The 25,377-nt window shown below is 43.8% G+C and overlaps 1 protein-coding gene across 3 annotated transcripts in view; it reads right to left on the bottom strand.

Annotated features, from left to right (window-relative positions):
* WDR37 (WD repeat domain 37) overlaps positions 1-25,377 on the bottom strand; it is a 74,118-nt gene that overhangs the window by 35,893 nt on the left and 12,848 nt on the right. For all 3 annotated transcript variants that reach the window (XM_008002103.3, XM_008002102.3, XM_008002104.3), the window contains exons 2-8: positions 22,321-22,498; positions 16,243-16,339; positions 14,447-14,542; positions 14,075-14,139; positions 9,682-9,817; positions 7,718-7,789; positions 1,428-1,472 (exon numbers count right to left, since the gene is read on the bottom strand). In XM_008002103.3, the coding sequence (XP_008000294.1) occupies positions 1,428-1,472; positions 7,718-7,789; positions 9,682-9,817; positions 14,075-14,139; positions 14,447-14,542; positions 16,243-16,339; positions 22,321-22,458 (649 nt within the window). In that variant the 5' untranslated portion in view covers positions 22,459-22,498. The remainder of the gene's footprint in view (positions 1-1,427; positions 1,473-7,717; positions 7,790-9,681; positions 9,818-14,074; positions 14,140-14,446; positions 14,543-16,242; positions 16,340-22,320; positions 22,499-25,377) is intronic.

The raw sequence follows: 25,377 nt of genomic DNA, 5'->3' as shown, positions 1-25,377 counted from the left end.
CTCTCCTCTCTATCCCCATTACCTCACGTTTCCCATCTAACTCTCCTCTCTATCCCCATTACCTCACATTTCCCAGTCTAACTTTCTCCTCTCTATGCCCATTACCTCATGTTGCCAAGTCTAACTCTCCTCTCTATCCCCATTACTTCACATTTCCTAGTCTAACTCTCCCCTCTCTATGCTCATTACCTCATGTTTCCAAGTCTTTGTCAGTTCCTGGATGTGTCTGGTTCCACCCTCTTTTCGAGCCCTTTGGTTTGAATCTGAACACATCTAACTGCCACCAGTCTCCTTGCCCCCTTTCCAATCATCCCACAAACTGCCAACTTCGTAAGGTGTAAACTCCTTGTCTGCTTTAGTCTTCACACACATATGAAGGTGAAAGTCAGCTATGTGGTCTGGGTCTGCTCAAAATGACTCTCAGTCTAACCCTCCCACCACATTTCTCTCTCACATAAAAACTCTGACCGAACCGCGTGACTCGCTGCACCACACACTGGAAGTACTTGTCACTGGGGCTCCTTCTTCAACAACTCCACCTGCGTGAAGCTGCCAGTCATCTCAGCCTCGGTGCTCCATCCTTGGGTCAGCACAATCTGGCCCACAGGCGAAACCCAGGCAGCCGCCCACTTTTGTGAATAAAGTTGCTGGACACAGCCATGTCCACTCATCAGTGCACTGTCTGCTGCTTTTATGCTGCAAGAGCAGAACTCAGTACTGGCGACAGAGCCTGAATGTCCCACAAAGATGAAAATATTCACTGCTTATTCCTTTACAGAAAAAGCGCTAAGGACCTCTGGTCTACGGAAAGCCTACACACATCCTTCGAGATCATCACCAATGTCCCTGAGTTATCACGGGGATCTGTGGGGGTCTGACAATCTCACAGGAAAAGTCCTCAGTACTGTAAGGCTACCCTCCAAAAGCAACCAAGGAAGGCACGTTTTTAAAACTACTCTGAAATTATGGCAAATCCAAGCTACCACGGGTTAGGTAAATTACCCAGAAAGAAGTAAAAATGCTGACTCTGGCAACTTGCCGTGTCTCTGTGCTACCTTTCTCATTTCTCCGTATCAGATGCATACAATCTAAGGGAACACAACGGTAATCACAGGGCCTCGAGGAGCTCCATCTACAGGAACCACATGGGGAACAACAAACGTGCCGATGCTGTACAGAAAGGTTTCAAGAAGACCGTGAAGCCATCTTCATCTCACAATAAAACCAACTGCTTATCCACTACTATCTCTAGAAAGTACTGCTCAATGTATTTTCCTTTATCTATTTCTCATTTAATTCATAAAATGTCTACTAAAGATTAACTTTCATAAAAGCCATGGATTATTCTGCTACGATAAGAAAGGAATATTTATAGTTGTTTTAAGACCATCTATCATTTTGTTCAGTAAAGAAAAAAATCAACATACCAGTGAGAGCCAACTGCTCTGAGGGATGAAATTTGATAGAATTTACTGCAAAATAAAAATATGATAAAAACAGGTTTAAAGTGACAAAAACATGTTATCAACATTTATTAGCTATAGCGTGTATTTCAAAGTCAACATTAAAAGAACTATGAGTTCAACATTAGATCCTCCACTCAGTTAAACTATACATAAATGTGTGAATTAGAACAGAGGCACAATAAAAACAACTAAGGTACGAACCACCAAATCACCCCAGTTTAGGACCCAGGAAAAGGATATTCATCATCTATTTCTTTTTATAGACAAAGATGTCATTTTCAGCTAAAAATAAATCAGGATTAAAAAAAAGAAAACATAATTATGACAACAGGTGAAGACAAATTATAGTGTGGCAGACACCATTTGTTACACAAGCCCCACCCCACCCACCTTCCTTCCCAGCCTAAGGACCCCAATCTGTTCTGTGACTAGTAGAGACCCCAGGCCCCAGAAACTTTAACCTCTGCCAGCCTCAGAGAATGAATCAGGACTGGGTTACGCAGGTTATGATGTCCTCCCACTCTCCTTACAAAAGGGGTATTTGGCAGAGGCCTTTTTTTTTTTTTTTTTTTTTTTTTTTTTTGCGAGACAGAATCTCACTCTGGTGGCCTAGGCTGGAGTGCAGTGGCGCGATCTCAGCTCACTACAGCTTTCACCTTCGAGACTCAGGTGATCCTCCCACCTTAGCCTCCCAAGTAGCTGGGACCACAAGAATGTACCACCATACCTGACTAGTTTGGAGTTTCTTTGTATTTTTAGTAGAGACAGGGTCTTTTGTGTTTTTAGTAGAAACAGAGTCTTGCCATGTTGTCCAGGCTGGTCTCAAACTCCTGCCCGCCTCGACCTCCAAAAGTGCTGGGATTACAGGTGTGAGCCACTGCGCCCAGCCAGAGGTCTGCGGAAGCTATCATTTTCTTGAAAAAGGAGCGTGAGACCCTGGCACTTCAACTTCCCCCTTGCTCCTGTCTTGAATGTAGACAGAATAGCTTGACATGTGGTCAGCAAGACCACAAGCACGCACATAAATGTCAGCACTGAACACAGAGCCCGGCTCCACAGGTCTGACCTCGTCTTGCAGCCCACACTGCCCACCTGGGATCTTCCCGAAGCAAACGACAGGGATTGGGATGGGGTGAGCTACATCAGTCAGCACCAGTCAGCAGAGCAAAGAGCTGACTCATGTCACTGTGGGGACACCAACCCTTATTTCCATCCCTTGTAAAGAAAATGCATGTCCCTAACATAGAACATACAGGAAATTTTACCAAATCTGAAAAGGTGATCTCCTTAACAAAATGTTGCTAGCTATGCCATTAGAATTGTATTTTTCTAAGTAACTAAATGAAAAATGCTAGAAGATAGCCTCATTATTAATATTAAAACACAGACAACTGTGGCAAAAGCTGGTGGAAACTGTGTACACTTACAAGCAATAAACTTAAGCACTCAATGGAGCTAAAACCAAATTATCACTAGAACCACTAATAAATAGTATTAACGCTTCCAATTTCGATGAGAAATTTTGGTAAGATCGATGATCAATTTTCACTTTATTATGTCTATCCCAACCTTCAGCTAATCACAAATGAAGGTGGGCCACTGTGAGGAGTGGGTGGAAGACACTACGCCACAGAAGGAGGCGGAGGGCAGGCACATGGTGACGGGAGCTGTGGAGGCAGCTTCTTCACAGCACTGCTCACACAGGCATAATAATGTGAAAACTGACCCCAGATCTTACAAAATCGGCACAGAATCATGTTGGGGTGAGGATGGAAACCACGCCTGGTGTAATGAGGTCCTCGAGAGAGCTCAATCACCCCCAGTCACCTTCCACAGTGGACGGTCAATAGGCGGGCTGGAGCAAGAAGGCCGGGGCAGCACTGTGAGCCATGATTTAAAGGCGTGGCAGCAGAACCCATGGGCACCTGACCCAATCCACAGCAGCCATGAGGGGAGCAGAAATGGGGATGCCAGTCACGGCTACCTTTCATCCAGTGTCAAAGACACTGGCTCTTTCCATCACGTGCACATTTAACTGTCATAAAATTTAAGCTGAAATCTAAAGAGAGAAGAACAAAGGGGACAACAACCTCTGCCACCAGCGTCACCTCTGCCTCTGAGAGGCGCAGACACAGCAAAACTGGGACCCTCACTGGTTTTCCCCTCCTGGGGGACAGGAGGGGGAGTCTGCCGCTGGGCATTTTGCTCAGAGGACCCAAGAGGAAAGAGGCAGAGTGTGATCCAGGGTCAAACCACCTCCTTGTAGAGTTGTACTGATTCAATTCCCAGCAGCCCCACTACTCCCTTTAGTTAGGTCAACTTAGAGATCAAAACATCCCAGGCCGGGCACAGTAGCTCACGCCTATAATCCCAGCACTTTGGGAGACTGAGGCGGGCGGATCGCCTGAGGTCGGAAGTTCAAGACCAGCCTGGCCAACATGGTGAAATCCCATCTCTACTAAAAATACAAAACTTAGCTGGGCGTGGTGGCACGTGCCTGTAGTCCCAGCTACTCAGGAGGCTGAAGCAGGAGAATCATGTGAACCCGGGATGCAGAAGTTGCGGTGAGCTTAGATCCCACCACCGCACTCCAGCCTGGCGACAGAGCGAGACTCTGTCTCGAAAAGTAAATTAATTAAAAATAAATTTTAAAAAAATACAAAATTTAGCCAGGCATGGTGGCGGGCACCTGTAATCCCAGCCACTCGGGAGGCTGAAGCAGGAGAATCGTTTCAACATGGGAGGCGGAGGTTGCAGTGAACGGAGATTGCACCACTGCACTCCAGCCTAGGTGACAGAGTGAGACTCCATCTCAAAAAAAACAAAAAAATCCCCTAGTGGAAAAATGCAAACACAAGTCCCCAGGAGGAAGAGGAGAGACACACGCAACACGACAGCGTGCCAGAAACACAGGCGTCTTCTCCCCTCTCTGACACCTCTCTAAATGCAGGAGGCATCCTGGAAGAAACAGGCACAGACCCACAAAGAAAGAACTAAAGAGACGATGAGCGAAGAAACAGACACCAAATACTGGAGGCCAGAAGAGCAGATGGTGACGGTGAGTGGGTGAACACAGGAAGGTCAAATTAACCTGCGTGAAGAATGGAAAGCCAACAAAAAAACAAGCCAGGCACAAGAATAGGAAGAGACTTCTTCCTGCTGGGACAAGGCAGCCTCTATGGATCCACTCAAACCCCTGCTGGGATTAATTATAAAAGCTGCAGATTAACAGCAAAAAATAAACAAAAGGCTTTAAGTCATCATGGAAGCCCAGACGCCCCAGGGGGAAGCACTGGAGGCCCCCCTACCTGATGCACTCCCTCAAGGCACAGAGACCAGCCGGAGCAAGGGTGCAGTCCAGAGGTGAGGGGCTGCAACAGGAGCTGAGGCCGGATCCCTCAGGAGAGGCAGCCCGGAAGGAGCAGGCCAGCTGCTCGCCTCCCCAAGGCACTGACAGCACCTAAACTGGGCATGAGGGCGGACACCAAGCAGAAAGCAGCCTCTGAGAGCTAACGCAGAGAGTACCGGCAGATGAAACTAAAGCTCGGGGCCTGTGAAGGCACATCCTTGAAGGACAACTCCCTTAGAACAAGGGAGAGCGAGAAGAACAGCACAGCCCCTAAAGCCTGAAGCCCACCGGCCACCAACCCTTAAGTCAATCAAGGCTTGCCATCCACTCTATCTGCTGGCCAGGGGAAAATTAAATCCTCTCTAGAGAACTGAAATGACTATGCGTGTATGTACTCGCCTGTGTGTGGATGCAGGCATACCCCGTTTAATTACCCTTCACTTTATTGTGCTTTGTAGGTATTGGATTTTTTACAAATTGAGGGTTTGTGGCAACCCTGCGTCGAAGACCTAATTGCCACCATTTTCCCAACAGCATGTGTTCACGTCACGTCTCTGTGACACACGTTGGTAATTCTTGCAATATTTCAAACTTTTTCATTTTTTTTTTAATTTATTTTTGCCAGCACCTTGACCTTGGATTTTTGCATAATTATTGTATCTGTTAATAGTGACCTGTGCTCTCTGATGATACCATTGTCATTTTGAGGGGGGGCACAAACCACACCCACATAAGACCACAAACTTACTGAATAAATGTTGTGGGAGTTACGACTGCTCCACCAACCAGCCTTTCTCTCATCTCTCCCTCTGCTCAGGCCTCTCTACTCCCTGAGACAAAACAATACTAAAATTAGGCCAATTTATAACCCTACAATGGCCTCTAAGTATTCCAATGAAAGGAAGAGTTGCACATCGCTCCCTTTAAATCAAAAGCTATAAATGATTAAGCTTAGTGAGGAAGGCAAGCCAAAAGCTGAGACAGGCTGAAAGCTGGGCATCTTGCACCAGACAGCCAAGTTCTGAATGCAAAGGAAAAGTTCTTGAAGGAAAGTAAAAGCGCTATTCCAGTGAACACACAAATGATAAGCACGCCGATACACAGGAAGTTGGAGTGGTTGGGATTGATTAAACCAGCCACAACATTCCCTTTTGCCGAAGCCTAATCCAGAGCAGGGCCTTGGCTCTCTTCAATTCCATGAGGGATGAGAGAGGTGATGGAGCTGCGGAAGAAAAGCTGGAAGCTGGCAGAGTTGTTTATGAGGTTTAAGATGCCGTCTCCACAACATAAAAGTACAAGGTGAAGCAGCAAATGCTGACGGAGAAGCTGCAGGTTCTCCAGAAGATCCAGCTGAGCTCACTGGTGAAGATGGTTACTCTAAACAACAGGTTTTGAATGCAAACAAACAGCCTTATATTGGAAGAATATGCCGTCTAGTACTTTCATAGCTAGAGAGGAGACATCCATGCCTTTGAAACTTCAAGGGACAGGCTGACTGTTGTTAGGGGCGAAAGTGGCTGGTGACTTTCAGCTGAAGTCAGTGCTCACTTGCCATTCCAAAAATCCTAGGGCCCTTAAGAATCATGCTACATCTCCTCTACCTGTCCTCCATAAATGGAACAACAAAGCATGGATGACAGCACATCTGATGACAGCATTGTTGACTGAGTATTTTAAGCCTACCAATGAGACCTACAACTTTCAAAATACAACTGGCTCATTGACAATGCACCTGCTCACCCAAGAGCCCTGATGGAGATGTACAAGATGAATGTTATTTCATGCCTGCTAACACAACATCCATTCTGCAGCCCAGGGATCGAGGAGTCATTTCGACTTTCAAGTCTTAAGTTTTTAGCCTATGCACATATATTTAATTTTTTTAACGTTTTTGAAGAGGAAATTTGAATGAGGAAACAATACAGCGCTTGTTCCTGTAACATCGTTTTGCTCTACATTTGAGCACCGATCACACACACACCAGGCACTGCTAGAAAACTGCAGATGACACTGTGGCACCCCAGTCAGTCTGTGGGATGCCAGGGGAGGAAGACAGGTAAGAAGGCAGCACGGAGGAGGGCGTCAAACACGGGAAAGGTGCCAGCCTGTCTACATGCTAAGAAGAAAAGTCCAGGGCAAGAAAGACAAGACACGGTGACAGCAGGAATGGCCGAAGGAGAGGAGGTCCTGTGAAAGGGGAGGGGAGGGGTCCGTAGCTCATCAGGGCCCTGGGGATGGGCAAACAGGTGCGCAGAGCCACAGGCCCCACCCACACCTGTCCCTCTGTGCACACAGGTGATGCCACCTCTCAGCCTGGCAGCATGGAGGGTGTGAGGGAGGGCGAGTGAGCAGGTGAAGAGGGCACTGCAGGGGAAGGAACCACATACCACGTGCGAGAGGAAACAGAAACAAAAGCTGGTCAGGAAACTGGTACACACACAGCTCTAAGTGAAAAGGCAGAAAAGAGCTACGTGGACAGCATTAACTACGTGGACAGCATTAACTACAGGCACGCAAGCGCATTCATGGAGTATCCTTTATTGAATATATCCAAGTTATCACTACACCAAAAGTAAATCTCTAAAACAGATACTTTGTGATAAATAATGCACACATTTCAGTTACAAAATTTCCTACATATGGTTTATATACAACATTAAATAAAATGTAGACTAAGATGATATGTACATTGTTTAGGGAGTTAAGCTTTTCCCTGTTATTGAGCCCGTACAAACTCAAGACACAGAGTTATCCCAGTCTCTGAACAAACCACACTGTCCCTTGACAACCGAAACAGTAGAGCTTCCTACGAAGTAGCAGCGGGCTTTACCATGCACGATTTTAAAAACACACTGGAGGAGGCAATGGCCTCTGGCTACGGCACTCCTTAGGCAGTGCTTACCTGAGCCCACGTGGCCTGCGTACTTGACTAGGCACTTCCCTGTCTCTATGCTCCACAGCAAAGCCGTGTGATCTGCAAGATGGAAATGAAGAAGTCGGAACTTAGCTATCATCAGTTTACAGTTTTTCAAATGAAAGAATAAGACAAATACTCTAAAAATGGGAAGTTACACTACCACTGATATCTCTTGTACCTTTGATTCTATTACTCTGTAGACTTCAACTGATCAAAGAAAACATTTCCCAAATGGGAGAAGCTGTGACCTGTCTGAGGCCATGAAGTCACCTAACAGACAACCAGAGACTCGATTTCCTACTTTACTATCAGGCTGGCTACATCATGCTGGAAAATTACAGACAGAGGTCGTTTCCATCACAGTTTCATTACTTTATTAAAGTATTAAAATGTTCCAGAACATCTAGCGTTCAAATTCAAACAGCATCCAAATTCAGTTATGACTGTTGAGATAAGCATTTCTTCGGATCTTCGGGCCCTTCTCCTATAGCCATTACTTTTTTAAGTAGATTTAATGGAAAAATCTGAGAAATAAGCGCCAATTAGCCAAATGAAATTTCTGAAATATCAGAAAGGACCCTTCTATTCTTTTTTTTAAACTATGATTTCCAAAGAATCCAAGACACTTATCCACGACAAAGAGAAGCAAGAACTTTCTTTGCTATCAAGTGGTTTATCACGTTCACTTCTGCCTCTAAAAAGCAGAGTCCAGTGAGTGAGTAACGTCTCACAAGCTGGGACAGCATTTTCAGTGAGCACCGTTTTTAATATGAGCAATTTTTATCTGAAGGGGTATTATACCACCTTAGATAGCTTTCATAAAATATCTTTTTTTAGAGAAAACAAAGGGTCGCTTTCCACACTCTGCCCCTGTGACTCTGCGGGCAAACTCCAGCTGGGGGAGGCCATCAGCCTCCACTGCTGGCTACATGCCCATGTAGTGTTCACTTTCAGTGAGTACCACAGCACTGCCCCTCAGCTGTACTCCACTTGTGGGAAAAAAGTCAAATACATCTACAAATCAGAAACACACGTGGCTATGGATAAGAAAAAGAGGGCCAGGCACAGTGGCTCACGCCTGTAATCGCAACACTTTGGGAGGCCAAGGCGGGCAGATCACAAGGTCATGAGATTGAGACCATCCTGGCTAACACAGCGAAACCCCACCTCTACTAAAAATACAAAAAAAAAGAAAAAAAAAAATCAGCCGGGCGTGGTGGCAGGCGCCTGTAGTCTCAGCTACTCGGGAGGCTGAGGCAGGAAAACTGCTTGAACCCGGGAGGCGGCGGAGGTTGCAGTGAGCCGAGATCGCGCCACTGTATTCCAGCCTGGGCGACAGAGCAAGACTCCATCTCAAAAAAAAAAGAGAACGAATAATTGGAATACTGATTCCTCAACACATTTAAGTTAAATCAATTCCAAACAAGTATTTCTTTCCTCAGATACTTGGTTCACTATGAGTTGCAACGTCCTACCCACAGGGACCTGGAAAAGACGGTGCAGAAGCACATCTATCCACGGGACCACAGAATGCAGGGTGCAGCCGGACACCCTCCCACGGGACCACGGAAAGCAGGGTGCAGCCGGACACCCTCCCACGGGACCACGGAAAGCAGGGTGCAGCCGGACACCCTCCCACGGGACCACAGAATGCAGGGTGCAGCCGGACACCCTCCCACGGGACCACGGAAAGCAGGGTGCAGATGCACATCTATCCATGGGACCACGGAATGCAGGGTGCAGCCGGACACCCTCTCACAAGACCACAGAATGCAGGACTGCAGGCCGCAGCACTAAGCATCACCAAGGGCTAATGTGTTGGTTCCACTGACTCCTCCAGGACACTTTTGCATCTAGGGTTCCTCTGTCACAGAAAAGTGAATGTCCGTCACTCAGGGATCAGGCACAGCCATGCTTCTGCAGACTGGCCAGGTCCGTGTGCAACTCACCGGCCGACGCAGTCCCGAGCACCACTGGCTGTGTCCTGGCCACGCTGACATCCCAGATCCCGTCCCGGTGGCCGATGTATTCCTTCACGAGCTGGCAGGCAGCTCGCGATGTCGTGGTCTTAAAGCTGGAGACAATCTGAAACCGAGATGAGGAGTCTTATGAAACAATTTACTGAAGTAAATTTTTCTAAGTCAAGGAAGAGAAAATGAAAAAGACATCCTGGAAAATGCACAAATCACTGACTAAGACAGTTAAAGCATCAAGGAACACAGCACAAGTGTGAGCTGAAACGCCCTGTGTGGAAAGGGTGGCGGGTTCAGCTCATATCACAGAGAACGCGTACAGCTCTCGCGGTGACCTGTGGAGGCTCCCCCACCTCAGTCTGACAGCCAGTCATGGAAGGTCTCACTGCAGAAGGGTAGATTTAGGTGTTTCAGGTCACTCTCTCCCAAACCCAAACCATCAGACAAAATTTCCAAATTCTTAAAAAAACAAATTGTTAGCTAGCCACTCAGACATGTCAGGAAGGACATGAGTCAGGAAGGACATCACAAACCCTTAACTGTAGCTAATGACACTGATCGCTGTACATGTTCACATTTTGCTGTTTTTGAGAATTTACACCAACCACATATCATCAAGTGGAAAAAAGCCTGTGGTTGGGAGGAATCAAAAGGCGACACTAACAGGTGTGCTGGTTTGTCTGAGACTGGGCGCTCGCTCAGAGCAGGCACCAGCTATGAGGATGCAGAGCAGTGTGGCCGTGGGCCCCTGGCCTTTCGGACATGCTCAGTCCAGCAGGAGACAACGCGAACACAGCACGGACCAGAGAAAGGCATCGTCTCGAATGACGACACACACAGCAGACAGTTCTCGTGTCCTCTTGTCAGGAAAAATATGAAGTGAGTGAGGAAGAAATTAATTCAACACAACGATTTCTGCAGAGTTTGCTTTTTAAATTTTTCTTGGGTAAGAAAACAGCTGTCCAGCGGTCAAGTAAATCAGAATAATGTAGACTTTTCAGAATAAAACAAAAAATTAAGTGAAAAACGAAAATCAGTGGCATTACAAAACTTGTTTTAAACACTGATTTGGCACAGCCCTGAAAAACAGATCTAAATTCATTCTTCCTAAGCCATGAAAGCACAAGCCACTGTCACATCGATTTGGGTCTGCACCCTCGAGTTATTCTTGCCGGATACAATGACATAAAAGGCTGAGGAAGAGGCCAACATTTTCAGCAGTAACAGAAAGAACTTCCACTGGAACTGGTCACAGGAATTGCAAAAGCACTTGTTCAACCTCAAACCCATCACTATCCTCTTTTCTTTCTGAACACTTATATCCTATTCAATCCCACAAAATTATGCCTCCACCACATGGGAAATGCTTTTGCTTACAGAATGTGTCATTCAGATGTTAAATAATATTATAACATTTTAGCAGGGAGTGAAATTAAAGGACATACACAACCTCCCACCATAATAAGCTGTGGTAAATTTCATTTTCCAAGTCTCTCACCATTTCTAACATAAATAACAGTATGATAGTAAATTTTACTTTCCAAGTCTCTCACCATTTCTAACATAAATAACAGTATTGTAGTAAATTTCATTTTCCATGACTCTCACCATTTCTAACATAAATAACAATATTGTAGTAAATTTCATTTTCCAAGTCTCTCATCACTTCTAACATTAATGACAGTATTATAAGAAACAAACTATTAGAGCTACATTCTTCGCCTGCTGCATTCCCAGGGTAAGAACAGAGTGGCTCCTTTCCAGAGGCTGACTGCACTGCTGCTGGAGCTGTGCAGGAGATTGTGCGCCGTTTTCAAATATTTTCTCATGTGTTGCTTCCAAAATGCCCACCACACTCTGACCATCTATTACCTTAACTCTTTTTCCTTAAAAATGCTGACTTAGTCGTCATTACCAAGAGACCCACCAAAACACACTGAATTACTTAGAGGGAACATTCATAACAGAAAAGCAGCAGAATGAAGCAGCAAATTGATGCTCACGCCCATCATCCCAGATCATTTTAACTGAGGCACAATCTAAAGCACAGTTGTGAAAATGTCTGTAAATATTTTTGAGGAGATAAGTATCTTTCTTTGTGGAAAAAGCCCTTTCTGATTTTTATAAGTTTCTTTAAAGTGGGCTGCAGGTTAGACTGCCTCACTTCCCTCCCACGTAGGCATCAGAAATCTCATTAGCCACCAAGGAAGGGGAAAATCCTCTTCTGTGTTCATGTAACACACTTTTACGTTCTCGCCATCCCACCTGGCACGCTACTTGCTTTTCATGGCTCTGGGTCAGAAGGAGGGAAAGTAATAAATCTAGACTGTGTAGCCTTTCTCTTGTCGCATTCATGCTTAGCTTTGGTACCAAGAATCCACACTGTAGTACAAATCAGAAGGTATTGTTACCAAATTAGTTCTTCAATCTTCAGATGTCTTATATTTTCATAGTTATTTTTTACAATGGGTACAGGCAGTGTGCAAAAACTATAAAGATCATTAGTAATATGCTTCTTATAGATTCAGATCAATTTCTAGTACCTAAAATGACTGGGCTTTAAAAATCTCTAATACTTTTTTTTTTTTTTTGAGACAGTCTTGCTCTGTCACCCAGGCTGGAGTGCAGTGGCGCCATCTCAGCTCACTGCAAGCTCTGCCTCCCGGGTTCACGCTATTCTCCTTCCTCAGCCTCCCGAGTAGCTGGGATTACAGGCGCCGCCACCACATCCGGCTAATTTTTTTGTATTTTTAGTAAAGACGGGGTTTCACTGTGTTAGCCAGGATGGTCTTGATCTCCTGACCTCGTGATCCACCCGCCTCGGCCTCCCAAAATGCTGGGATTACAGGCTTGAGCCACCGTGCCCGGCCAATATCTCTAATACAGTTTTTAAAGCAAAGCATTACTATACATATCCTTACCCTTGTCCAAATCTTACCTTTTACTGCCCACGGTAAAGGACAACTTTATATAATCATTTCTTCCTCTACTTCAGTAATAATGAGAGTTTTGGAATTCCAAGACCATACATTGTATACATACAACTCTACACACCAGAAAAAGCAACATAATTCAAGATAATGTAACAAGAAATTAAATGAGGAAGAACATAATTTCACACTTCATAATGAAGAAAAAGCTTCAAGTTAATTTATTAAAAAGTTCAAAACTTGTAAGTAGAAGCTAGCTATTACATGGCCAAAAAAATAAATTAGCAACTTACATTCTAGATGTTATCAAAGGAAAGTACAGTAGAAAATACCAGGAATTTCCGATTTTCTTTTGAATAACGAAGAACTACCAAAGACTATCACATGAGGACAAATGGCAGAAGGACTGAATTTGCTCTATTAATTGTAGTTAATCTTACTACAGATGTCCTGCTAAATAACTTTAAACTCAAGGAAACAGATTGGAAAAATACAAAGATAATAAGAACTACTTACACCATCATAGCAGGATCACTGAAAATTTCAATTTATCTTTTGTATCCTTGAAATATGCCAAAGTACAGACGCATACAAAATTACCTCAAAATATCACTTGATAGTAGTAATTCATCATAGACAAATGAATTTCCAAACATTTAAACCTTTGCCACTTTAAGAAGGTCAGCACGAGATACTTTAAGAAAATACAAAACACCATGAACATCCCTACTTGTCTGAGAGACAGACCTTCACATTTAGGAAACTGAGGAAAAGAACATAATGAACTAAAATGTAACTTTAGCTCAGAACATAATTTTCACTAATTTGTACCTATTTATTAGCTTCCTCCAAATTCAGATCCTTTATATTAAGCCAATTAACAACAGAAATTATATATTCCCTCTAAAGACAATATATTTACTAAAACATCATATATTAATTCCTGTGGGTACTAGGGTAAGCTACTGTGTAAATGCCTGCATACTGACATTCTTTTTTTTTTTTTTTTTGAGACAGAGTCTCACTCTGTTGCCCAGGCTAGAGTGTGGTGGTGTAATCTCAGCTCACTGTAACCTTCACCTCCCAGGCTTAAGCAATTCTCATGCCTCAGCCTCTCAAGTAGCTGGGATTACAGGCACCCGCCACCACGTCCGGCTAATTTTTGTATTTTTAGTAGAGATAGGGTTTCTCCATGTTGGCCAAGCTGGTCTCAAACTCCTGACCTCAAGTGATCCACCCGCCTCGGCCTCCCAAAGTACTGGGATTACAGGCATGAGCCACCATGCCCAGTCAGGACATTCCTTTAAAAAACTAAATTTCCCTTAAAACCATTTATGTTTTTCTACTATGCCTTTCTAATTGGAAAATATGCAACTTAAAGTACGTATTTGCACACCTTAACCACCACATGCTGGCTCAAGAGCCAGTGGCCTGCATACCTTGCTGGTGGAAGCCTTGTAAGTGGTCTTCAGTTTCTGGGAGAGCTGGCTGGTGCTGTGACTGGCTGCAGGGACAGAGAGTGACAATCAAACACAATCACGCAATCAAAGACTCACAGCCTTGCAAATAGGTCTTGTGTCTCGAACAGGAAGAAAGGGGGCCCAGAAGCGCTTGTCTGACCCTAGTGACACAGAGCCATGGCGGAACAGGAACAAGAACCGAGCTCCTTATTCTCTTAGACCCACTCCTGAATTAGATAGTTCAAGGTTTGCTGACAGCAAAACGCAAACCAGCCAGTGTCCTTCACTAAATTCCAAATTTCCTACATACATAATCTGCAAGACAAAAACTTTCACGGGAATTCACCTCACCTTTTGTTTTGAGTTGGCCCTTACTCAGCTCTGCTCCATCAATCGCTTGTCCTTCGGCAGCTAAACGTTCATTAAGAGTGTCGATTTCTCTACGTACTGGGAAGAAAAAAGTTTTCAAAAATGTAAAGTATGTTTTTATGTTTAAGTGTACTCACCACTTCCAAAACTTGCACACAGAAAAAATGTTATATATTAGTGTTATATAAACAAACATGTGAATAATATTCTACTAAGCAAGATCATAATTCATAGAGTTCTCAAAAAACTAAAGAAATCATTCCAGATACCATTCCAAAAATAAAAGGTCACACACTTGCTACACTGTGGAAGACACTGCTATCAGGGTCTCAAAGATAGCACCTGCATTTCAACAGTTTCCATAGTGCTTGATTCTGCACAGTTAGAAACATTATTCTGGGCTGGACGCAGTAGCTCATGCCTGTAATCCCAACAATTTTGGAGGCCGAGGCAGGCAGATCACTTGAGGTCAGGAGTTCAAGACCAGCCTGGCCAACATGGCGAAACCCCTTCTCTACTAAAAATACAAAAATTAGCCAGGCGTGGTGGTGGGTGCCCACAGTACTGACCACCAAAAGAACCAAAAGCAAAAACATGCAGAAAATGTCTTCCTTTGAAGAGTGTGATGGGCTTGAGGGGTAATGGTAGATTTCTTTTTACACTGTTTGATAAATTTTTAAGCATATATGGGCATTACTTCCAAAATAAAAAAAGAAAGAAAAATTAAAGCCAAGCTAATTCAAAATTGTTTTGATTTGCCTTTAATAAGTCAGATATAGTATATGCATCAATTTTCAAATGATGGCATGTTAATAAAAAGGTAAATCAATGTTTTCTCAATTTATGGTGTACTTGGTATAGGGAAAATTATAAGATCCATGTATTTTTTATTTTTTATTTTTTACTTTTTATTTTTGTTTTTTGAGACAGAGTCTCGCTCTGTCACCCAGGCTGGAGTGCAGTGGCGCCATCTCGGCTCACTGCAAGCTCCACCTCCTGGGTTCACGCCATTTTCCTGCCTCAGCCTCCCGAGTAGCTGGGACTACAGGCGCCGCCACCACGCCGGGCTAAATTTTTTGTATTTTTAGTAGAGGCGGGGTTTCACTGTGTTAGCCAGGATGGTCTGGATCTCCCGACCTCGTGACCCACCCGCCTCAGCCTCCCAAAGTGCTGGGATTACAGGCGTGAGCCACCGTGCCTGGCCAAGATCCATGTGCTTTTTATAAAATCACAATTTGGGCTGGTCAGTGCAGTAAGCAGGATGATGAACCCCCAAAGATGCCCGTGCCTTAAGCCCATAACCTGTGAACAGGACCCAGCACAGGCACAAGGACTCTGCAGTGGGAGATGTGCCTGGACTATCCTGGAGCCCAATCCTGGAGCCCAATCCTTCAGAGGGCGGGTCAGAGAGCAAGCAGGACTCCAGCAAGAGGGAAGGGGCCAGGAGCCAAGGAGTGCAGCACACAGACCTCCATCCTAAAATTGCAAAGAACTGAATTCTGTCACAATCCAAACACGCAGGAACATTCCTCCCCAGAGCCTCCAGAGGGAGTGGAGCTTGGCCAACACCCGACTGTGGCCTCGTGGGAATCATACCAGACCCACAGAACTGCAAGATGACAAACCTGTGTTAGTTTAAGCCACTAAAATAAGTTTAAGTTTGCTACAGCAGAGCAGAAAACTAATATAGTGATGAATGTCAATTCATAAATTTGACTTTCAAAGATTCCTATGGATAGGTAAAGCTATAAAAATATATTAAAATAGGAGATACTCACATTCTAAGTTTTCAATATAAAGGTTTTCAAACTCTCTTTCTATTTGACCAAACAGTTCCAGAAGTGTACTGCGAACCGAGGAGGGCAGTTTAGAATCCTGCAGAAGAAGACTTTGTTTAAAATGAATGAATGAATGAATGAATAACTCTAAACCTTTTCCAAAGTGAATTATCTTTTATTCTAAACTCTTGTTTTGTATCATTACATATTTTTATACATAAAATGCTTAAAGAGTTTAAAGTTCCAAATTTCTGCCAAGGAAACTATGAATCAAATTGTAGAAATGGCTACCTAGTGTGATACGAGATTTAAAAACAAACACTCCTTCAAAATAACACAATTTTTCCCTTTCAAGAGAGGACATAAACCTACCTTATTTTAAAACTTCCAAATTTGTAGAGAAAGGTGGCAGCTCCCATAAATGAACTATTATAAACAGTCTCTGAGTGCCATCAGACACTATCCTATGAGTATTTTCATCTGCTAGACCCTCATAGAAGAGGCACCTCTGCAGAGTTCCCGCCATGCCCACTGCACTTCAAGCAAAAGCACAGTCACTCTTCCCGTCACTCTACACAACACCTAAAAGAGTGTTGTGAAGAGGAAAAAAAGAAAAATCTCACAAAAAAGAGCCAAATGTCTATTAATTGAGTGAAAACATTAACTTTTAATTTCCTGCCTGGGCCACGCTCTTCATGCCTGTGTGTTTCCCACACCCCTGGGAAGGCGAAGGGAAGGAGCAACATCGTCAAGTGTGGTCCAGCAAGTGGGCAGGTCCTGGGCACTAAACATATCACAGGCACTCACTGCTTGAACCCACCAGTCAACAGGAGCCTGCTAGATACAGCCACATGCCACTCCAACCTCCCTGAGGGCATGGCCTATGTACTATTTGGTATGTGTCCCCTACTCCCAACACCCAGAGTAATTTTCAAAAAAATCCTCATCAAATATTTTTAAAATAGTGTTTCAATACCTAACCTTTTTTTTTTTTTTTTGAGACAGAGTCTCACTTTGTCACCCAGGCTGGAGTGCAGTGGTGTGATCTCCGCTCACTGCAAGCTCTGCCTCCCAGGTTCAAGCAATTCTCCTGCCTCAGCCTCCCCAGTAGCTGGGACCATAGGCGCGCGCCACCACACTCAGCTAATTTTTTTTTTTTTTTTTTTTTTTTTTGAGACGGAGTCTCGCTCTGTCGCCCAGGCTGGAGTGCAGTGGCCGGATCTCAGCTCACTGCAAGCTCCGCCTCCCGGGTTTACGTCATTCTCCTGCCTCAGCCTCCCGAGTAGCTGGGACTACAGGCGCCCGCCACCATGCCCGGCTAGTTTTTTTGTATTTTTTAGTAGAGACAGGGTTTCACCGTGTTAGCCAGGATGGTCTCGATCTCCTGACCTCGTGAGCCACCCGTCTCGGCCTCCCAAAGTGCTGGGATTACAGGCTTGAGCCACCGCGCCCGGCCACACTCAGCTAATTTTTGTAGTTTTAGTAGAGACGGGGTTTCTCCATGTTAGCCAGGATGGTCTCAATCTCCTGACCTTGTGATTCGCCCGCCTTGGCCTCCCAAAGTGCTGGGATTACAGGCATGAGCCACTGCGCCCGGCTGATCCTTAACCTTTCTATGGGACTTTTCAAATTTACATATTGCATAAACTGTTTTATTCTGATGAGTTGTAAATTTTTTTTTTTTTTTTTGAGATGGAGTCTTGCTCTGTCACCCAGGCTGGTGCGACCTTGGCTCACTGAAAGTTCCTTCTCCTGGGTTCATGCCATTCTCCTGCCTCAGCCTCCTGAGTAACTGGGACTACAGGCACCCGCCACCACACCCGGCTAATTCTTTGTAATTTTAGTAGAGACGGGGTTTCACCGTGTTAGCCAGGATGGTCTCCTTCTCCTGACCTCGTGATCCACCCGCCTCGGACTCCCAAAGTGCTAGGATTACAGGTGCGAGCCACCGCGCCCGGCCGAGTTGTAAACTTTTAAAAAAGATGCATGATATTTATTAAATTCTTCTGAGATTAACTTAAAAGACAGAAATTTTAAGGAAAATGATAGCATTTTAGCAATATGAGTTTTACAGTTATCACAGATTTCTCATATAAATTTCACAAACTACACACACACACACACACACACACATATATACTACTTTAAATACTGAATCTACAGAATTGATACTATAGCCGCTAAACATCCTTCTAAAACCAATGAAGAACATGAAGAAAAAGGAAGGAAAATGTAACAATCAAAATTAAAACTAGGCCATCAAAAAGGATGTCCCAGCCAGGCACGGTGGCTCACGCCTGTAACCCCCGCACTTTGGGAGGCCAAGGTGGGCAAATCACCTGAGGTCAGGGGTTCGAGACCAGCCTGTCAACATGGTGAAACTCCGTCTCAACTAAAAACACGAAAATTATCCAGGAGTGGTGGCAAGTGCCTGTAATCCCAGCTATGTGGGAGGCTGAGGCAGGAGAATTGCTCAAACCCGGGAGGTAGAGGTTGCAGTGAGCCGAGGTCACACTACTGCTCTCCAGCCTGGATGACAGAGCAAGACTCCGTCTCAAAAAAAAAAAAAAAAAAAAAAAAAAAAAAAAAAAAAAAAAGAAGTTCCAATAACGACGAAACATAAGCTTGCACTGAACTGAGAATCGCTATTAGTATTTTCCCTGCCCTGTGGCCTCCGCATGCCCCATTCCCTCTCTGTGAATATCCCTCCCCACGAACATCACGTCCTCAGAAGCCCTTCTGGCTCCTACACGAGGCCAATCTCCTCCTACAGAATCAGTTCCTACTCATCTATACCCATCATGTTTTAAGGCTCTTATTATTCAGCAACTAATTACATCATGTCATATATACTTGAATATTAAGTGCATATTAATATAAAAGTAACTGCTAACACATGGACACAGGGAGGGGAACATCATACACCGGGGCCTGTCGGGGCGTGGGGAGCTGGGGGAGGGAGCGCGTTAGGAGAAATACCTTATGTAGGTGATGGGTTGATGAGTGCAGCAAACCACCATGGCACGTGTATACCTATGTAACAAACCTGCATGTTCTGCACATGTACCCCGGAACTTAAAGTATAATTTTTTAAAAAAAGGAATTGCTATGGAAAAGAAAGCTGAGAAGTCAGCATTAACCTCACTTTATAATCAAGAAACTAAATGCACAGCAAAATGAGGCCTTTCCCACTAGAGGGCAACTTGAGCCCAGGAAGAGCGCGCTTACACAACGACTTTCAACCTTTCCATCAGTTCTCCCTTTCTGTGCCGTTCCATTTCACGGACTCTAAAACGAGTTGTTGAATTTTCGGTACCACTTAACAAAACTCAAGACACCACTGCTATGACTCAGCAAAGCTTTTAAATGAATTTCTTTCATCACATCGACACCAACACACCGCACCTGAAAGCCACGGCGCACACGTGCAGGGAGCAGCCAGCTCTTCAGGCCGCAGCCAGCACTGTGTGCACGTGGACGTCGCAGCTTTCGGCAATGACAGACCTCCCGTGCCTGCGCGAACCTGGCTTTCTAAACTACTTCAGACTGGCAAATCTGAGACATATGAAGTTAAACCTAACACGATGTCTCCCTCAGGCTCATCTGCCCTTTCTTCTATGTTGCTGCTCCTCAACAACTGAAAGGGCATCGCTCTACACTGTCTAGAACGAGACCACTCCTACGTTAATAAACACCTCCGTTCTGAGATCGCCCCTCACACCTACCATGCCAAACGCGTGCAGCAGACACCACCGCTCTCTCCCGCCCACCGCAGCGGGAAGGCAGAGCACCTCACGCTGGCCACTCACAGAACATGCTGGCTGGTCCCACTCCAAATCACTGCTCATTAAACAAATGAGCTCCGTCTAGGGAGCCAGCGTGGGAGACACAGAGGCCGAAGGTGGGGCAGAGGACGAGGCCGTGCAGCTTGGAGACCTCTGAGCTACCTTCGTGAGGGTTACCATGAGATGCAGTCACCGCCTGTGCTGTGTCACAAAGGAGAATGGGCATTCAGGGCCCAGAGGAGAACACGTTCACCCCAGGTGGGGGACAACTCTAGAATATGCCAGCAGAGGGGGCTGCAGGGTTTCCACTGCTAGAAACGTACGTGAACCTACAAACTAGGAAAACCTATCTGAGACTGCTCACTCACACTGTCCAATAGGGTAGCCACTTGCCACATCTGACTATGTAAATTTCAATGTAATTAAAGTTTTAACAATTAAAATTTTATGTCCCGGGACACTGGCCAAATTTCAAGCGCTCAGTAGCCACATGTGACTGGTGGTTCCCACATCAGGCAGCACAGATATAGATACAGACACTGCCAACACCACAGGAGTCCTGCCACTCAGCTCTGCTGTTTCCTAAGTGCTGTGTTGAACGGGGTCCCCTAGAAGTCCCATGCTGAGGTCCAAAAGCCCAGGACCTCAGCATGCGACTGTGTTTGGAAGCAGGGCCCTCAAAGAGGTGGTGAGTAAAATGAGGTCATAAAGGAGGGCCCTCCAGTATAACAGGTCCTCGTAAGAAGAGACTAGGACACAGACACGCAGAGAGGGACAACTCTGTGAGGACACAGGGAGAAGACAGTGTCTGCAAGCCACGGACAGAGGCCTCAGGAGGAACCAGCCCTGCCCATACCTTGATCTAGGACTTCCAGCTGCCTGGAAGGACTAGGAGAAACTATAAATGTCTGTTGTTTAAGCTGCCCAGTCTGTTAAGCTGCCCAGTCTGGGGCATTTTGTTATGGGAGTCCTAGCAAAGTAATACACTAAGAATACCAAAGCTATTTTTATAATTTTATTTTGAACACTAAGTTAAAATGTAATCATTTTTTATAGAAATTAGAACCAGGTATTTATTCATATTCAATAAACCAGGTTTATTTATTCAACGCATATTCATCTAATTGGAGTTGAAGATCCTCTTCGTGGCAGCAATCATGTTGAGTTCCGGGTTCACACTGTTGTATTCAGTGTAGAGGTCCCGGCCTCAAAGTCCTGGCATAAAGTTACCCACAAGGTTCTAACAAGATCCAATATTCACAGAAGCCAATTTCTCAGGTTTAAGCCCTATCTTCCTACAGCATTATGGCTGATGAATGTGTTCCAATTGTGAAGAAATGGTTGTAAGTTTATATATAGTTACAGACATATATAACCATATATTAGATATATCTAGAGTTTATTTTAATATAACATATACTGCGTCTAGGCTTCATAATACTCTTTAAAAATTCTGACAGAATTTCATCAGCTATAAACGAACTAGAAAAAGTATAAGCAAAACTTATCTTTATCAAAAATAATTAGTTCATTTTAATCCAAGGATGACATTTACTCACTGCAGCAGAGACAAGGATAAAGCCAAGTCAAGTCACTAAAAGATCTGATTCCAAAAACTCTTCAGAGAACAGAAAGAGATCATTAAAAGGATATGATACTCTCGTTTTCTTGAGACCATTAGAGACAGAAAACCCAGAATTGTACTGTCCACAAAGCTGTACAAAGAATAAAACTAATCCAAACTCTCATACCTACTTTGATTTGTTATTACCTAGTATACATATGCTAACCCATCTGTGTATGCTGTTGTATTTGACAGAAGTTTTAATGAGTTTATTTTGGGGGAGTTTGGGAGGAGTGATCATTTTTTAGTAACCCAAACCTCTTTTCTACTTTGGAGACCTTTACACATTTGCCTACTTTTATAACATTACAGACATAATCACCATCTTTAAAATAAGACCTTGATCCTGGGCCCGGTGGCTCAAGCCTGTAATCCCAGCACTTTGGGAAGCCGAGGTGGGTGGATCACCTGAGGTTGGGAGTTCGAGACCAGCCTGATCAACATGGTGAAACCCCATCTCTACTAAAAATACAAAATCAGCCAGGCATGGTGGCGCATGCCTGTAATCCTAGCTACTCAGGAGGCTGAAGCAGGAGAATCGCTTGAACCTGGGAGGTGGAGGTTGCGGTGAGTGGAGATCACGCCATTGCACTCCAGCCCGGGAAACAAAAGCAAAACTCCGTCTCAAAAATCAATCAATCAATAAGGCCCTGATCAGTTGTAGCTTACTTGTCCTTCTAACATGTCTCTGGGCAGTCCCGTCCTCTCCTGCTCCGAGCTGTTAGTTCTTCGTATAGAAAGGCTATGGGATTTGCGCTTCTGTTTTGCTTGGCGAGCAGTCGAACAACTTGCGCTTTCTGTGGGCATTACTTCTAGAAGGTAGTGTCCTGGTCACTCCTGCAATAAGCTAAAAACAGCAAGAAAAAACAGTGTTTCTGATATAGCGAGTTGAAACAAAAGAAAAACAGTGAACAACATAATGATGATTTCTAATTACAAGCTTCCTTACTATGGTTAACATTAACTATATAATTTAGAATATGACAAATTAAGATGTTTTAAGGTAGGACCACAGCCTTTATTAAAGGGGTAATTTCTTTATCAAATTTCATTACCATCTTAAGTATCAAATGGCAAAAAAGAAGTTTAAAATTAAAAAAAAAAAAATAGCTCTCCCTTTACCCAACATTCCCTAGGCATAGTCTACTCCCCCGAGGGAACCAATGTTAATTGCATATTCTAGACCACACATCCTAGACTCATGGTGTCCAACAGAGGCACGGTCTACTCCTCCGAGGGAACCAATGTTAACTGCGTATTCTAGACCACACATTCTAGACTCATGCCGTCCAATAGGAATACAATGCAAGCCATGGATATAAATTTTCCAGTGTCCACATTTTTTAAAATAAAAGCATATGAAATTCCTTTTAATGATTTGCTTAACCCAATGTTTAAAATATTTTATAGTCAACATAAAAAACAATGGGATATTTTATGATTACCTCTTTGAAATTCAGCATGTATATTTACAGCATATCTCAATTCAAACTAACCACATGTGATTAAGTTATTCAAATCTCTAACATAAACATTACGATTTACCCACTTTGGGCATTTTCTACTCATTTCCTGTTATTATCCATCCTTCCTCCCAATTATATCACTACGTTACTTACTATAATCTTAAGTAATATATTTACATACATATCTTCTTTCTTCGACTACAGATTTTACTATTTTGAACATTACCTGCTGATTTTCTGCTATTACTGATCCCTCCTCCCATGAACACTATAGTCAGGCCAGCTCAGCACCTCACTGTCACAGAATGCCTGCCCCACGTGCAGCTGAAAGCAAAGCAGGACACACCCACAATCTCCCTAAAGCCAATATGCCTCCATCATCTTCATTTACAGAAAAGACTGGCCCAAGTCCCAAGAGTAGCAGATGGTTCTATTAAATGAATATATCAGCATAATGGAAAAATATGCTAACCTTTAAAATACACATAAGAACTATGTAAACATCTAAATTCCACGTAGACGGTTACACTGGTGACTTACGCAACAGCAATAGCTCTGTGCCTTAAGGCAAGACCTTACTTCTGGTGTGTCCAGCCCTCTTCATAATCAACTCCCTAGACATTACCAGGTGCAGACCCATATCCCTGAAATGCTATTCCTTTCCTTCCAAATGGCTCTCACTTACTCAATAGCCCTAACACCTCCTTACTTTGTTATAGAATGATTCCTTTTCTACAATATTTTAAAATCACTAGCGTTCCCTTCTTTTTAAACAAGTCAGCCTGTTTTGAAAAATAAGTTTAAACATAAAGGAGAGTATTTTTTTTTTCTTTTTTTTGAGTCGGAGTCTCACTCCGTCACCAGGTTGGAGTGCAATGGCGCAATCTCTGGTTCAATACAACCTCAGCCTCCTGGGTTCAAGCAATTCTCCTGCCTCAGCCTCCCGAGTAGCTGTGATTACAGGCGCCCACCACTACGCCTGGCTATTTTTGTGTTTTTAGTAGAGACAGGGTTTCACCACATTGGCCGGGCTGGTCTCAAACTCCTGACCTCGTGATCCACCCACCTCGGCCTCCCAAAGTGCTGGGATTACAGGCTTGAGCCACTGGCCCAGCCAAGGAGAGTATCTTAACAGAGATGAAATGTATTCACAAAAAATTTAGAGTGTCTTCCATAAAGGTTATTAATAACATAAACAAGATCTTTCCTATTCAGCTTATTAAGCATTCTAATTATAATCCTAAATACCAAGTCTGAAAATATTTTTCTAAGAGACAATACTGTCACTTATAAAAATTTACTTCATTTAGATTATTTTTAATATTATAAATAAAATAGTAGAAATCAACATATTTAACCTTGGAATTCAAGGAAGTCGTAGCGTTTTTCTAAATATCTCTTCTAAATATTTCTAAATATGAATGTGAGTATATACAGTTTAGCTTTGTTTCCTGTTTCTTACATACTATGCAGAACTCTCATATATAAATTTTGTTACGAAAACCTCTTTAAAAGCCAAGCACAACCCAAAAACGTTAGAAACCTGGAAGACAGCTTGCCTATTATTTAGGACAGTTTTTAAAAGCTTTAATCACAAGCTTCTAGTAACTCTCAACCAAAACAGTCGTGTGAGTTGTGAAGTTTCCACTTTTTTTTTTTTGAGACGGAGTCTTGCTCTGTCTCCTAGGCTGGGGTACAGTGGCGTGATCTCGGCTCTTTGCAACCTCCATCCCCCAGTTTCGAGCAAGAATCTCGTGCCTCAGCCTCCTGAGTAACTGGGACTATAGGCATGCACCACCATGCCAAGCTAATTTTTGTATTTTTAGTAGAGACAGGGTTTCGCCATGTTGACCAGGTTGGTCTCAAACTCCTAACCTCAGGTGATCCACCCACCTCGGCCTCCCAAAGTGCTGGGATTACAGATGTGAGCTATCGTGCCTGGCCTCAACTTTTTATTTTGACATAACTGCAGATTCACAGAAAGTTGCAAAGATGGTCCCTATTTCCCCAGTGGTTAGATCTTACATCATTACAGTACAATTTGTTAATTTCATTAAACCAACAAAATGACATTAGTACAATGTGTGTATAGTTGTCACTCTGTCACATACATAAACTCCTTTAGGTGCCACATGTTCAAGATACGAAACACTCCCCTCACCACACAGATCACCCACTAGTTACTCCAACTCCCTGGCACCATCCCTCGACTCCTGATAACCATTAATCTGTAACCATCTCTACAACTTTGTCATTTTGA

This window comes from Chlorocebus sabaeus, chromosome 9 (genome assembly GCF_047675955.1).
Source record: "Chlorocebus sabaeus isolate Y175 chromosome 9, mChlSab1.0.hap1, whole genome shotgun sequence".
Taxonomy (NCBI): Eukaryota; Metazoa; Chordata; class Mammalia; order Primates; family Cercopithecidae; genus Chlorocebus; species Chlorocebus sabaeus.
This window is presented reverse-complemented; position numbering and strand designations above follow the sequence as displayed.